Below are 15,759 nucleotides of genomic sequence, written 5' to 3'. Positions count from 1 at the left end.
CAAGGAGTAGTTGTTTAATTGGTGTTCTGTATTCACAGGTAACCAGATGGCTCTTGGAGGTGCAGCACTTTCCGTGACCACTTCAGAGCAGACGAACCTGCACACAGACTCCCTCCCCAACACACTCAACACTAACAAGTCAGTCCCAGCCAACGCCTGCATTGCATTTGTTGATCCCAAATGTTTATTTAATTGCAAGAAACCTTATGTAGCTACTTTTAAAAAGGTTCTGATGCAAATATGAGTGCAGTTGCCTGAAAAAAACCACAAAAAAACCTATATTTCAAAACAGAAATACAAGCCGTAACTTCTGTCGTCCTGTTTCGCCTCCAGTCAGCTGCTGTCAGACGGGTCAGCTGTGGGCTCATTGGGCAGCCTGCCCACAGCAGCACCCATCTCTGCCACAGGCACCAGGAAATCGTGGCATGAGCATGTCACTCAGGACCTGCGCAATCACCTCGTACACAAACTGTAAGTGCACAGCCCTGCTGGAGAACTGTCAGACTTGTTAGTGTCTTTATTTGTTAGTCACCATCTCTTGGCTGTTCTTTCTGACCCTGATTGTAAATGTACATTTTTTTTTTTTTTAAGTACAAATTAAATATTCATTGCTACAATTTCTGTACTCCTTGTGGCAGAGTACAAGCCATATTCCCTACCCCCGACCCGGCAGCTTTGAAGGACAGACGGATGGAGAACTTGGTGGCCTACGCCAGAAAAGTGGAGGGGGACATGTACGAGTCAGCTAACAGCCGGGTAGGTTTCAACTAGGAAATACCTTGCTCGCCTTATCTAGACCACACACACAAAGCCGTTTTTCTTTTTAGTAGATACACAGTATGCTCGTTTTTTGTCAAATTTACCGCCTCCTTCCACTTTCCCCGTTCCTCCCCTCAGGATGAGTACTATCACTTCCTGGCTGAGAAAATCTATAAAATCCAAAAGGAACTGGAGGAGAAGAGGCGCTCAAGGCTGCAGAAGCAAATCATCAACCAGGCACCTCTGGCCACCCAGGGGAGCCAGCAGCCCGGCCTCCCCCAGCCCAGTGCCTTTGGCCCAAGGCCACAGAGTGAGTACAGTGTTTACAAGACGACAAACGTTTTTGAAACGTGACGAGTTTCAGAAACCTTGGACAACCGTTTGTGTCCTTGATATTCCTGATAATATATGCAGTTTGTTTCCATTTTTGTTATTACAAATAATTAGTTGACATATTACCCAGCTATGGTTGGGTCATAGTGATACCAATAACCTGAAGAGATCTTGCTATCGTCTACCTTTTTAAATGTCTGTGGTTTATGCCACTGCGTGAAATGTTGCACATCATTGTGATACGGTTTCTTGATTTGTCAGATACTTTATTCACTGACTAATGAATATTCTCATCTGGGTATTTTATCTTTAGAGTATGCGTAAGTGTCTAAATTGAATTTCCAGACAATTGCCGTATATCCAGCCATTTATCATGTTCGATTTCTTGTATTCTTGGAAAAAGTTGAGAATATTTAACCATGCAGCAGAAATGATTTGCCTTTTTTCATTACAACCGGCTGTGCTGTTCTTCAAGCTGCTTTATGGTTTAATGTTTGTTTTTTTTCTTTTTGTTTTATAGATGGACCTGTTCCTCTGCCCAACATGCCAAATCAGATCATGAATCGCATGCAGGTGTCACAAGGTATTTGCACACCGTATTTTCCAATTCAGATACAACGAAAACAAAGATGTGGAAGATGTACAAATGAAGAGGAACAGTAAAGATGATTCGGGGACAAATACTCGGCCACATTATCAAGAAGTCTGAATGAAGCAGAACACATTAACTGATGATCCATGAAAGGCAAACAAGCACAGGGAAGAGACAAAAGTTAGTGTTGTGTTAAAAGATGCCTTCTACTGCACCTAGGAAGTACTTTAGCATACATACTACATAACTGTGTAGCTTAAGCCGCTTGAAATATGACATCTGCTTTGGTATAACTTGAACTGAAAGTTTATGTATGCATGTGTTTTGATGTATAAACTTTCACCACTATCTTTGATTGTATAGTACTTCTGAGTTCTGTTTGTCCATGGCTTAACATTTTGGTCCCCTGTTCCGTGCAGGAATCAACCAGTTCAACCACATGGCTCTGCCCAACGCCCAAATATCCCAGACACCGATGGGAGCCCGCGCTGCCTCACCCATGAACCACCCACAGCAAATGAGCATGAGCTCCGTCCCAGCGGTAAAGAAAGCAGAGGGGCACGCACACACACACACACACACACACACACACACACACACACACAGGCATATAAGTAGCATGAGCTAACACACAGTTGCTGGTAAATCCAGGCTCTGTCTGCACAAGCTACCTCGGGCTTATTTAAAATGTAGTCGACTGGTCCGGTCAGGAGCTGGTGAACGTTAAGATGAACAACGCAGTAAAGAAGCCACTGTATCTGTGATGAGCTACACATTTCCTTAATCTTTCATCAATCATGTACCAATCAGTCAAAGCAAATACTAATTACTAATAATGTGATATTTGAAGTTATTAAATGTGTAAATATGTCTAATGGTATATGAAATAAATTAAGATAATGCCATCAGTCCGGATTTTACCAGCTTTTCTGGACAACCTAAATTTGATGTGGTGAAACATGCAAGGACTGTAAAGGGAGGGAAGTCCAGTTACACACACAAAAACACGTATTGTAGATGGAAGAATGTCATTGTACATTATTATGGGGCTGGAATGCCAGTAATGTGATTGGTCTCTGCCACGGCTCAGTGGAAACTCCTGTCACTGTGCTCAAACTAACGCCATCTTTTCCTTTGCCTTGTTAGATGGGCATGTCTCCCTCCAGGATGCCCCAGGCCCAGGGCTTGATAGCCGGACATGGCGGTGGCAACATGGTAGGCCAGACGGCCAGCCAGGGACAGTTTCTGGCTCAGACCCAGTTCCCTCCGGGATCAACAACAGCCGCTGCAACGGGGGCCATGACTGTCACCGTGGGGCCCGGTATAGGCCAGCCACCTGCACAGGCTGCCGTCACCCAGGTGAGACATGGCGAGGGCTGTGGAGCTGTAGTAAACAAAGTGGGTTAACGGATTGGTTTGGCTGTTTTCAGTAATGCTATCCTTCAACAAAGTTGTGCTAATTCCGGGGGACTAAAACTCAAACTACCTTCACCAATCATACTACGCACTAATTGCTCTTAGATTGTTCCCATGCCAATCACAAGGTGCTCACTAAACCTCAAATTGTGGGTGGTGTTGTGTTTGTCTGGTTGACCTTATGCTTGTATGTTTGTCTGCTAATCTTGTGCGTATGTGCGCCTGCCACTTGTGTGTGTCCTTCTCTCCAGCAACAGCAGCAACAACAACAACAACAGAGCGCTAACCTCCCCATGAATGCACTTGGCCCCTTGCTGGGCCCTCAGCTAGCCTCCTCCCAATCCCCCTTGCACACCACGCCTCCTCCTGCTGCCTCCTCCGCCTCCACGGCCGGGGGGGTCACTAACCTGCCGCACCCCCAGCCCTCTAGCCGCAGCTCCACCCCCACCCTCCCTGGCCCTGCCCAGGGTGCCACCCCGCCCCGCCCCACCCAGCCCCAACCCCAGGTGGAACTCCCTGCAGCAGCACAGACGCAGCAGCCCCCACCTCAGCCCCCTACCACGCCGGTGAGACTGAGACCCTCAGCATGCCCTCCAAACTCCCATCCCCTCTGACTGTCATGTACCAACCCGTCCCATCCACCTTTCTGTCTGATAACTGCATCTTCACCACTGCTTGTAGCATCCATCACAATGGGAATGTTAACATCTTTCAACAACGGAGCAATGAAACCAATATGGAGGGGTTCATCTGTGTTGTGGCTTCTGCCCTGCATGCAAAAAAACGCAATTGAGCCGTTGCCAATACCTCATATTTGTCTTTTCTGTCTCTGTCTCTATCCCTCCCTCCCCCGTTTCAGCTGTCTCAACCAGGGGCCGGTCTGGAAAACCGGGTGCCCACGCCAGCCTCGGCTGCCAGTGCCGACCTGCACTCGCAGCACGTCGGAGCAGACCTGCCTGTCCAGGAGGTCAAAGCTGAGGCACACCATGACCAACAAGAGTTTAAGGCCGCTGGCGGCAAAACTGAGCCCAAGATGGAGGTGGGTTGAATCGATGTGTTTTTAAATACATGTCAACTGATTCATCTATCCATCCGTTGATTTATGCTGCTGTAAACTGCACTCTCTTTCCAATGAATCTGTCTTCTTGTTGCATCAGCCATGGCGTGATCGATCCACATTAAATAGTTTCTTTGTCAATGTCATTCTAAAGTTCTGTATTTATCACTTCCATTCATTCAGTCAGTCACAGTGGGCTCATGACTCGTGTGCTAGTTGTAGCTCGCACGCTGCTGGCCTCAGTTTACTATGCATAAAAAAAATATTGAATTAGTTCCACACAGTGAGTTATGAAAATGTTATATTTGGGAAAAGGAGAGCACAGTTATTGGATCGTAAATATCGGCAGATAACCCTCAGTTGAGGTATTGAAATCTGTATCAAGAGAAGTTGCATCTGTGAATCCTTAATTTTGAGAAAAGTTTCACGCCTGCACACTGACTTCAGGCCTCAAAGTTGATTCCAATAGATAAGTCAGATCTTCACCTTAGTCAAAAGGTTCAACTTGGTTCAAAACGTTGCCTGATCGAATGCATTTTGTGGCTTTGACGCTGCTTTCAAAATACACCTGCACCTACGTGATACGTGTATAAGTACACTCCTTTATCTTTAGTATTTAGATTATCAACACGGACAATTTCATGGGATGATCATCAAAGTCTTGAATATGAGAGACCAGTGCTACCAGTCACCCAACATTCCATAGTGTTCACTTTTAAAACATGACTCTTATATAATGGGTCATTCTCCTTTTTTTTTGTCCATAGACTGAGGAAGACTCTGCTTCAACGGTGGTTAAGAAGGAGGAGCCAGAGGAGAAGCCGGAGCCAATGGAGGTGGAGGAGAAAAAAACGGAAATAAAGACAGAACCCAAAGAAGAGGAAGAGGGTGGAGCCAACAGCACGGCCTCTTCATCCCCCTCTCAGTCACGGAGGAAAAGTGAGTGATGCCAACGAATTAATACAATCTGTGCAGAGTCTGACCGATCCACTCAGTACGCGGGTACACGGGTTCCCGTCATTGCCAGTAATGTTAATACATCCACTCTGTCAGCCGTGAGACGCTCATGACTTAGTATGAGTTTGGCACTAGAGACTCTGAACAATGTCTAGACTCTTGTAAGGCTTCTTTGAGCTTGGCTGCACTTTACACACATAATGAACCGGCTGTGCACCTGCTGCTAGAATACACCCGACGAATCAGGATGTTGCTGATGTGTCGTTTCTGTTTTTGGATTACTAACATGTACCTCTTCCACTGTTCATTCTTCAGTCTTTAAGCCCGAGGAGTTACGCCAGGCTCTGATGCCGACTCTGGAGTCTCTCTACAGGCAGGACCCCGAGTCACTGCCCTTCAGACAGCCAGTAGACCCTATGCATCTGGGCATCCCTGTACGTAGCACACATGCACTTCAATGCTTCAAACACAACCTTTTGAAATGACGAATGTGTTGCCTGTGGGGTGTTGTTAAATGTTGTACAGTTTTGATGGATGCCCGTAATTCAGCTGCACTGTTTCAGTTCTATTGATCTCTAACACATACGTGTTCTTCTCTCTGCAGGACTACTTTGACATTGTTAAGAACCCAATAGACCTGTCCACAATAAAGCGTAAGCTTGACACGGGCCAATACCAGGAGCCCTGGCAATACGTTGACGATGTCTGGGTGATGTTCAACAACGCCTGGCTCTACAACCGCAAGACGTCCCGCGTCTACAAGTACTGCTCCAAGCTGGCGGAGGTGTTTGAGTCAGAGATCGACCCCGTCATGCAGGGCCTGGGATACTGCTGCGGGAGGAAGGTGAGCTGAAGGGGGTGTTAAAGAGGCAATAAATGGAGTAGGGAAACGTTTTTTGTCCGTTAGCCATAAATGGCTGTAACAAAAAGGATTTTTTTTTTTTGTTCAATTGTTGCCTAATTACAAAAAATCCAATGTTTAGTACTTCTCTTTTTGACTCAGAAGGATGAGTACGAGTTTGACTGTTCACTAAAGATGAGGCAAATTTAGACGCTAAACCAACAGCTCCTAATGAAAAGGATTTATGAAATGAATAAACCTCGTTTTTTTTTCACCACCTTTGTCATGTTGCTTGTGTCTGCAGTACGAGTTCTCCCCTCAAACCCTCTGTTGCTATGGCAAGCAGCTCTGCACCATACCTACTGGAGGCACATACTACAGCTACCAGAACAGGTACAGGCGTCTACGCATTAATGTGTGCTTCTCCGCCATAAACGCAGCTACGTATTCAATAAAATCGGTTGGAATTGTAATCTCACTGAATCATTTTCTACGTGTCACACAATCTGCATGCACAGTTGTTCACAAAGTGTTTTCACGGGCAAATAAATGCAGCAATTTGAAGCGTATTAGGCGCCGCCTGCAGCCCGGGATCTGTTCCTCTGCAGCTCTAGAGGGACCACTGTGATCCGGGCCTGTAGTCTCATCCTGACAGCTTCGGCTTTAATGGCTCTGCCTCCAGGTCCTGGCACGGCGGGAGACTACAAAATGGTTTTGCTCACAACAACATCCCTTAACAGCCAGGTTGCCAGTGTTGCACATACAGGGAAACACGCTGAAGACTTTAAACCCAGAAGAACGCCGGGCACAGAGCAACAAAGCAGTGGGTTGATTGTGTTTTGCTCAGCATCTATCGGATACATCCAGCAGATGACTGCCTGCACCACAGTCCCTTGCACCCCCTGCTGCATGAACAGCGTTACTGCAGCCCCCCCTTTTTCCACACTTCAACTGGGCACTGTTAAGCAGAGCAGCTCAGAAGCGGTAGTGATAGAGCACAGCCTGACAGACAACATGCGGCTCCTGCAGCACACTCCATTTACACTCTCAACGGGAGCTGAGGGTTTTCCCCGCTCTCTGTTATAAAACATGAAAGAGTTATTTCGTGCAGACTCGTGTTGAACACACAAGTAGCCGAATATTAAGTGAGCGTTGAATGTGCTGAATTTTGAATGTGTCATTTTTGCAGGTATCATTTCTGTGAGAAGTGCTTCAATGAGATCCAAGGGGAGAGCGTGACGTTGGGGGATGATCCTGCACAGCCACAGACGTGAGTAAACTGCCTATCGATAAAGCCACTAATGTAATACAAGCAATTCAGATTAATCAACGCATGTATTTCTTCAACAGCCGTAGTGTTTTTTAGAGTCTTATTGAAGCGTGGCCCCCACGCAGACTCGGCCTGCAATGAGAGAAGCGAAGAGCATAGGACTGAAGATAGAAAAAAAGAAATCAACAGCGTTTTTGTATGGGTCCTATTATTCTCACTACCTCTCCTCTGTCTCTTCTCTTCTTTTCTCTGACACTTCAGGATGATATCAAAGGACCAGTTTGAACGGAAGAAGAACGACGTACTCGACTCTGAACCGTAAGTAGACACAAACCCTCTCAGCGAGGAGGACTAATGCAGAAGGAGCTCATGTCGTGTTCTTTCTGCTCTTCTTTTTTCCCCCCACTTGCATGTTCCTCATCACATCTTACATCGTTCACATCTGGCTTCTTGTTTGTGCTTTTGGTGAACAATCTGCACATTTTCTCTCCGGAGCTCTCGGATCAGTCACTCGGGCTTCAGTGAGGCCTCGGGGCAGCTCGGCAGCACCACCTGCTTCGTGTCAAACACTCTGTCTGACCGACGAGTTCACATCGTTATTGTGACTTTGTGTTAAATACGATGTCCTCTCTCCAAGGCACACTGGCTTTGGTTGCTAAGTGTCTGACTGTATGCTTGCTTCTCTTTAGGTTTGTTGAATGTAAAGATTGTGGACGGAAGATGCACCAGATATGCGTCTTGCACTACGATGTCATTTGGCCATCTGGGTGAGCTGTCGACTCCTACTTTTAGTAGATTTGCATAACTTTTTTTTTTTGCACATTTTATGCATGTTAATCGTAACAATAACTCTTAACTTCTCTCTCTTTCCAGATTCATCTGTGAAAATTGTTTAAAGAAGAGTGCAAAAACGCGAAAGGAAAACAAGTTCTCTGCAAAACGTTAGTTCAAATCTCTTCAAACCGATTATTGCAGTTTTGTCTCACAAGCACTGAAGACCCCAGATAATATGAACCCCCCCCGCACATGGGCAGCATATGTCTGTCTCTGGCCTTTTCTCCTTTTTTTTTGATGTTGGCCTCGTGGTCTCTCTGGTATTTTTCTTTGGTGTTTGTAGCCCTGGAGAACAACACTGACCTTCATGGCATATGGTGCTAAGTGGTGGTTCAACGGATAAACCAATACTCATTTTAACAGAACAGAGCCTGAACGCATCATGATGTAACCGAACTGAACCTTCGTCCTTTGTCCATTAGCCACGTTACCAGCTCTCCTCCGGTCTTTTTCAACACGGATTGGTTGTTTACGATGTAACATTATCAGAGATCGGTGACTAGAAAAGCACGAATGACGTCCTGATCGCATATTTTACTGAACATTGGCGGATAATGATGTCAGTAAAACTTTATTTCACACTGATGGTAAAAGTAAACTGTGTAATTCATCCGCGGTTCAGACATGCCGGTTCTCACATAAATCTGTTCTTGTCTTTTTCTTGTTTTAATTAAATTGAAGGCTACTGCAGTAGTTTAAGTATTCAATGTGTATCCCCTGCTTTTTTAAATTTTTTATCATGTTTAAAAGAATTTCCGTTTTTCATGGATTCCTCCTGTGTGTTTGCACACTGTAGGGCTGCAGTCGACACGGTTGGGAATGTACATAGAGGACCGTGTGAATAAATACTTGAAGAGACAGAACCACCCGGAGGCCGGAGAGGTGTTTGTGCGAGTGGTGGCGAGCTCTGACAAAACGGTGGAAGTAAAACCAGGCATGAAATCCAGGTGAGAGCGTCGCTGACGGGAATACGAGGAGAACTGGGCATATGTAATGTACGCTTTGGTGCGTTTACCCATTTTAATTACTTTCTACTTTAAATTACCGGATCGTTGTTTAGCAACTAAACGTGCCTCGGTCAAATAAATGAACAACCGAAGAGTCAACAGTGGAGATGAGGGATGCCATAATGTTGTAGACAACCAAATACCTGTCGTTGATCCACCGTCACAGCTGGTGTTTGTCCTGAGCTTATGTCTTCTTTTCTCTGCCCTGCAAAGCTGAATGCCCTCTGTAAAGCCTTTGTACTGATTGTGGTGCACACCCTCCCCGAGCACCGGTCACTGTTTGATCCTCTCACACGCGATCAAAGTCTGCTCGTCCCGTCCTCTTAGGGAGGAGGCCCTCGCCCGAGAACATGTTCTCTTCAGGTTGACTGATTTAAGGCCGTCTTCTTTTTATTGACTCTCGGTCATTTCACTTGAACTGTCCCATTATGCTCTCGTGTGTCGCTAAAAGCAGCGACACACGAGGCCACTTCTCGGGGCTCTTTTTTTTTTTTTCCTAGAAGGCTTCATAGTCGCACTAAAATAGGAACTTTAAACTGTTATTATATAACATTTATGTAGTGTGTTATACAAGATGATACAGAGTTTAAGATGTTTTTGTGGCAACATACCTTTACAGCCCGCCCATGTAACAGAAACCATCATATAAGCTACAGCTTTGCACAGTCGGCACCTTTTGTATGGATTGTGTTGTGTTCAGAGTCCACCATCATGATCTGTTTGAGCTGGCAATCACCCAAGACAGAATATTACAACGTGTTCTAGTTTCACCATCTAACTAGAGATCATATTTTAATATTTGATTTTTCTTCATAACCACAGGTTTGTCGACACGGGGGAGATGCCCGAGACCTTTCCCTACAGAACCAAAGCACTTTTCGCCTTTGAGGAGATTGACGGCGTGGATGTGTGCTTCTTTGGCATGCACGTGCAGGAGTACGGCTCCGAGTGCTCATTCCCCAACACTAGGTCTGTACAGCCAACAATTGAGTGTACCACGTGGCAATAAAGGACTTTTTATGAGTGAAATGTACCATGTTCCCTCTCTCTACCTCTGCAGACGGGTCTACATATCCTACCTTGACAGTATTCACTTCTTCAGACCTCGGACTCTACGGACAGCAGTGTACCACGAGATCCTCATCGGCTATCTAGAATATGTCAAGAAACTCGGGTAGGCCTTGCTCTAATGCTCCTTTTCCGCCTCACCATGGGGAAGAGTCTCTGGAGTGAACTTTGTGGTGTGATTTTGACTTGAGGAAGCAGATGTCCTAATTTACACGTGGTCTCATTATTGGTCTGTGTATGCCCGCAGCTATGCCCAGGGCCACATCTGGGCGTGTCCACCCAGTGAGGGAGACGACTACATCTTCCACTGTCATCCTCTTGACCAGAAGATCCCAAAGCCCAAGAGGCTGCAAGAGTGGTACAGGAAGATGCTGGACAAGGCCTTTGCAGAGAGGATTCTGCATGACTACAAGGTAAGGAGGAGACGCTTTTTAAAAAATACTTACGCAAGACTGACATCTGATATTTCTCGTAATATTTAGACCAAAGGAAACATTTACGTGTGCATGCAAACCTTTGATTTACTGCGTTCCTGATCATATTCCCTGGGAGATTTCTGTGTGAATAGTTGAACACATTTGCTATTTTGTCTGTAACAACAGACAAATGCATTAAATATGTAAAATATGTTGGATTACTGAAAACAAATGGAATACATCTTGTGTCTTTGCCTTCCTCTCAGGACATCTGCAAACAGGCGACAGAGGACCGTCTGACCAGCGCCAATGAGCTGCCGTACTTCGAAGGCGACTTCTGGCCCAACGTGCTGGAGGAGAGCATTAAGGAGCTGCAGCAGGAGGAGGAGGAGAGGAAGAAGGAGGAGAACACAACTGCTTCTGAAACCCCTGAGGTTTGTGTCGTGGTTTGTTGATATGGTTCTATCAAATCCAGAATTTACAAATCCACTGTCTGCTCCCGTTTTGTTGTCTTTGACAGACATTTTTGCTCTTCCGAGCTTCTATAGATTTAACAGTCTTTCACAAACAACTCCTTTTAAAGCTTGGAATATTGTTTTCAACACATTGTAACTGAGGAACAAGGTGTTATGATGAAGATAAACAATCGTACTGTAATGAGTCCTAGCTTGGAGCAGCTGGAGAGATTCCATCAATGTAGATAAAATATGTGAACATGTAATAAGCTGTTTTCTTTAATATTTGTCATCCTCTATCTCCTGCAGGGTACGCCAAGTGACAGCAAAAACGCTAAAAAGAAGAACAACAAGAAGACCAGTAAAAATAAGAGCAGCGTCAGCCGAGCCAATAAGAAGAAACCTGGGATGCCGAATGTAGCCAATGATCTGTCCCAGAAGCTCTACGCCAGCATGGAGAAACACAAAGAGGTTCGATTTGTTTCTGATAGATATTAGATATTAAGCTGTTTTGATGATAAACAGGCTTTTTCTAAACATTAGATCGTGAATATAGGGAAATCTTTTAATATGTTTTACTAGCGTTTCAGTTTTGCTTGTGCTTCTCTAACTCACATTTCTGTGCGTCTTCCTCCGTCTGATGAAGGTGTTCTTTGTGATCCACCTCCACTCTGCTCCCATGGCCAACACCCTGCCTCCCATCGTTGACCCTGACCCCATGCTCTCTTGTGACCTGATGGATGGCCGCGATGCCTTCCTGACTCTGGCCAGGGACAAACACTGGGAGTTCAGCTCCCTCAGGAGGTGCAAGTGGAGCAGCATGTGCATGCTGGTTGAGCTGCACAACCAGGGACAGGACCGCTTTGTCTACACTTGCAACGAGTGCAAGCACCATGTAGAGACGCGCTGGCACTGCACTGTGTGCGAGGTGAGTTACTACTACTACTGTTTGTATGCTGTGGTGTGTTTTTTACTCAGGAATGACTTCTGTGTCAGTGTCCTGTGCCTGAAACTGTATAAACAATCTAAAATAAGACACTGAAGTCTGTCAGCATGAGTACATTTGTGAAACTCTAGACAAAACTTTTTACGAGACTTGGTTAAGCTTGTGTTCATGACTGTGTTCCCGTCTGGCCTTTTTTTCTGCAGGACTTTGATCTGTGCATTAATTGTTACAACGTGAGGGGCCACGAGCACCAGATGGTGAAGTGGGGCCTTGGCCTGGACGACGACAGCAACGGCCAGAGCGGAGAGGCCTCCAAGAGCCCGCAGGAGAGCCGGCGCTTAAGTATCCAACGCTGCATCCAGTCCCTGGTCCACGCTTGTCAGTGTCGCAACGCCAACTGCTCTCTGCCGTCCTGCCAGAAGATGAAGCGAGTGGTGCAGCACACCAAGGGCTGCAAGCGCAAAACCAACGGTGGCTGCCCCGTATGCAAGCAACTTATCGCTTTATGCTGTTACCACGCCAAGCACTGTCAGGAGAACAAGTGTCCTGTCCCGTTCTGCCTGAACATCAAGCACAAGCTACGCCAGCAGCAGCTGCAGCACAGGCTCCAGCAGGCCCAGCTGATGAGGAGAAGAATGGCCACCATGCAAGGCAGAACCATGCCACTACCGTCCCCACCCGCCACAGCCGCTCCCAGCACTCCCACCTCCCATGCCCAGCCCAACACTCCTCAGCCACCCCAACAGCCGCTCGGCAACCAGCCGCAGACCCCCAACGCAGCGGGCGTCATGTCGCCCTCTTTTCCCAACAATGGCCAGCCTCAAACACCTGTGTCCCAGGGCAAACATGGGCCCCAGGCTTCCCCTCTACACCAACAGCAGTCCCCTCTCCCCCAGCCGGCCCAGCCGCCTCAGCAGCTACAGCAGCAGCCCCCCCTCGCTGCAGTCAAGATGGCACGGCACATCGAGATGATGGCACAGGCCCAGCAGAACCAGCAGAACTACCGGGTCAACATGAACGGCTTACCCATGAGCCCCCAGCAGCAGCAGCAGCAGCAGCCGCAGCAGCCGCAGCAGCGTATGACCGGACCAATGCAGCCACAAATGCAGATGGTGCCAGGGCCAAGGGGGCCGCAGGTCATGCAGCCGGGCTTGCCTCCAGGTCAGTGGCCCGGAGCCGTGAGGCCAATACAGCCGGCTCAGACTCAACAACCGGGCCTTGTCCCGGGCCAGACCCCACAGCAGGCCATGACAATGCAGCGAGCCCTGATGGCCCCAGGGCAGCAGCCTCAGCAGGGCCAGAGGATGCTGATTCCACAGCAGCCTGGTGCCCGGCTACAAACACCCCAGAGACCCGGTGCTATTGCGCCCAACGCCTTGCAGGACCTTCTCCGCACACTCAAGTCTCCCAGCTCGCCGCAGCAGCAGCAGCAAGTCTTAAACATCCTCAAGTCAAACCCTCAGCTAATGGCTGCTTTCATCAAACAGCGAACAGCCAAGTACCATGCCAACCAGCCGCAGCAAGCAGGTCAGCAACAGCAGCCCGGCGTGCCAACAATGCAGCCCATGGCCATGCCTGGAGGGGCGGTGCAGAGGCCGGGGATGCCCCCACAGCAGCCTCAGCAGCCTCCTGCGCAGGGCATGGCTGCATTAGGGGCTCAAGGGCAGCTAATAAACGCAGCACACAACACCAACCCCCAGATCCAGGAGCTTTACCGTCGGCAGCTCTTAAGGCAGCAGCAGCAGCAACAACAACAACAACAACAGGGAGTGATGCCTCAAGGCCACCCTGGCCAGTTCCCTGCTCAGGCGCAGGGTACAGCAGCTACGTACTCCCAGCTTCGTATGCAGCAGCAGCAGCAGCAGCAGCTAGCCATGCAGGCAGGTGCAGGAGCAGCTGGGGCACCTTTGGGCCAGCTCCCACCCATGGCTCAGATGGCACAGCCCGGCATGGTTATGGACTCCACCAAGAACTTGCTGCATCAGCGAATGCTCCAGCAGCAACTTCCCCAGCAGCAGCAGGCCATCCTCAAGCAGCAGATGAGCTCTCCAGCCCAGCCCAGCCCCATGAGCCCTCAGACCCACCTGCTGGCTGGCCAGCCCCAGGGCGGAGCCCACCTACCCGGCCAGCCCACACTAGCCAATGCCCTCAACATCCAGGTCCGCTCCCCTGCGCCAGTCCAGTCCCCCTGTCCGCCCTCGCAACAGCAGCCCCAGCAGCAGCGGCCACATTCCAGTCCCTCGCCGCAGGTCCAGAACCAGCCCCAGCCCTCGCCGCAGCATCCACACACGGGTTCCCCCCGCCCGGTACTCGGGGGCCCGCTGTCAGGGTCCATGGAGCAGGGACACTTGGGGACACCAGAACAAAGCGCCATGCTACCGCAGCTTAACACGCCCAACAGGGTGGGACTGAACAGTGACTTGGGGATGGTGGGAGACGCTACAGGGGACACTCTGGAGAAGTTTGTGGAGGGATTGTAGCATTTCTGCTTGGAACTAAAGTACACAATCTCTCTCCCAGGGACCCACCCTCCCACCCCTCACACTCTTTGTCCCGTCAGAGGGCTTCGTTTGTTCTTTCTAAGGTTGAGAACGGTTTTTTTGTACTGACGTGTATAAAGTTTCAACTGTTGTAAAAAAGAAAAAAAGAAAATTGTCGAGAGGGGAAAAAAATAAGAGTCAACACTTTGAGGGAATGTAATTGTTTCCTAAAAGGTCGTTAAGTGAGATTTAAACCACAAAGAATATATTTTTTGGTTGAGACCAAATGTGTTCAATACTCAATTTATTTTTGGTTTGTTTTTGGTATGGTTACATGCCTTTCTCGTTTCCTTTTTCTTTTTTAAAGAAAATGTACAATTGCATTATATTATTCATATCTTTTTATTTTGTACCTTTGGAAAAGAAACTTCAAGCATCGTTGTGTTGAAACTGTAAAATAATGTGTCTGGGAATTGGGCCAGGTTTTCGTTCTCTTTTCAAGCCGTCATTCCTGGCAATTGTAATCTAGTGTTGTACCATTTACTCCGAGACGGTGCGTTCAGGGACCGCTCCCCTCCTTCTTTGTGTGTATGAAGAGCACTCGGTTGAATTGAAATAGGAAAATGGGACTGCGGCAGTTGTTTATTCACGGGCACGTATACGGGCGCACATGACGACACTGACACAAACTCTCACAGTCACTAAAATAACTACAGCTCCGACTGGTTTCACAAACGCAGACGACAAGAAGTGCAACACACATCTCAAAAATCTGTCCTGCAGCTGTAGGACATTGTTGCTTTGACATTAAAATGATTTTGTCATACGTTTTGTCATACAAATGTTGTAAAGTGTAAAAAGAGACCCGCCTCCTAAGCTGAGGTGGAACGCTCACCGCTTGTTTGTAGGCCACATCTCTGATGACGCTTCATCCTCTCGACTTTACACTAAGCTATGTGCTTTCTATGGATGAAGGGCCAATTTGAGATTCACCCTGAGGAAAATGAAATGTTATCAACTCTCATTCCTCTCTCACAGAAACTTGAATCGGGGGGATTTACTTTTTCTCCTATTGTAAATCAAGTTATTAAGCAAAATACTATAAATATAAGGAAGAGAAAATGAAAACACTGTATAAACCGGTTAAAAAGACTCATTTCTTACTTATATACCATATTGTTAAATAAACTCTGTGCAGCAGAAGAACTCCATTACTCTGTTGACTAAATAACGAGGCATTGCTCTTGTGTGCTACTTTGTGTTTGTTTGTTTCAGATCAGAAATGTTCGCTTTTCCAGTCGCCATTAATGCTTTAATTAGGTTTTAAC

The 15,759-nt window shown here is 47.4% G+C and overlaps 1 protein-coding gene across 4 annotated transcripts in view; it reads left to right on the top strand.

Moving 5' to 3' along the window:
* crebbpa (CREB binding lysine acetyltransferase a) overlaps positions 1 to 15,667 on the top strand; it is a 38,589-nt gene extending 22,922 nt beyond the window's left edge. For 2 of the 4 annotated variants that reach the window (XM_076090408.1, XM_076090407.1), the window contains exons 6-29: positions 39 to 138; positions 334 to 471; positions 639 to 756; positions 898 to 1,069; positions 1,613 to 1,675; positions 2,104 to 2,225; positions 2,831 to 3,043; positions 3,960 to 4,139; positions 4,925 to 5,096; positions 5,430 to 5,548; positions 5,719 to 5,958; positions 6,260 to 6,348; positions 7,145 to 7,225; positions 7,487 to 7,543; positions 7,915 to 7,992; positions 8,099 to 8,166; positions 8,856 to 9,006; positions 9,889 to 10,035; positions 10,127 to 10,240; positions 10,382 to 10,547; positions 10,817 to 10,996; positions 11,315 to 11,476; positions 11,652 to 11,933; positions 12,155 to 15,667. In XM_076090408.1, the coding sequence (XP_075946523.1) occupies positions 39 to 138; positions 334 to 471; positions 639 to 756; positions 898 to 1,069; positions 1,613 to 1,675; positions 2,104 to 2,225; positions 2,831 to 3,043; positions 3,960 to 4,139; positions 4,925 to 5,096; positions 5,430 to 5,548; positions 5,719 to 5,958; positions 6,260 to 6,348; positions 7,145 to 7,225; positions 7,487 to 7,543; positions 7,915 to 7,992; positions 8,099 to 8,166; positions 8,856 to 9,006; positions 9,889 to 10,035; positions 10,127 to 10,240; positions 10,382 to 10,547; positions 10,817 to 10,996; positions 11,315 to 11,476; positions 11,652 to 11,933; positions 12,155 to 14,431 (5,489 nt within the window). In that variant the 3' untranslated portion in view covers positions 14,432 to 15,667. Of the gene's footprint in view, positions 1 to 38; positions 139 to 333; positions 472 to 638; positions 757 to 897; positions 1,070 to 1,612; positions 1,676 to 2,103; positions 2,226 to 2,830; positions 3,044 to 3,351; positions 3,667 to 3,959; positions 4,140 to 4,924; positions 5,097 to 5,429; positions 5,549 to 5,718; positions 5,959 to 6,259; positions 6,349 to 7,144; positions 7,226 to 7,486; positions 7,544 to 7,914; positions 7,993 to 8,098; positions 8,167 to 8,855; positions 9,007 to 9,888; positions 10,036 to 10,126; positions 10,241 to 10,381; positions 10,548 to 10,816; positions 10,997 to 11,314; positions 11,477 to 11,651; positions 11,934 to 12,154 lie in introns of all 4 variants that reach the window. The other 2 variants (XM_076090410.1, XM_076090409.1) reach the window with 2 other exon arrangements.
* Positions 15,668 to 15,759: the final 92 nt, after the last annotated feature.

This window comes from Anarhichas minor, unplaced genomic scaffold (genome assembly GCF_050575085.1).
Source record: "Anarhichas minor isolate MPS153535 unplaced genomic scaffold, ASM5057508v1 ptg000012l, whole genome shotgun sequence".
Taxonomy (NCBI): Eukaryota; Metazoa; Chordata; class Actinopteri; order Perciformes; family Anarhichadidae; genus Anarhichas; species Anarhichas minor.
The sequence above is the reverse complement of the archived record's forward strand: the minus strand, read 5'-3'. Positions and strand labels throughout refer to the sequence as shown.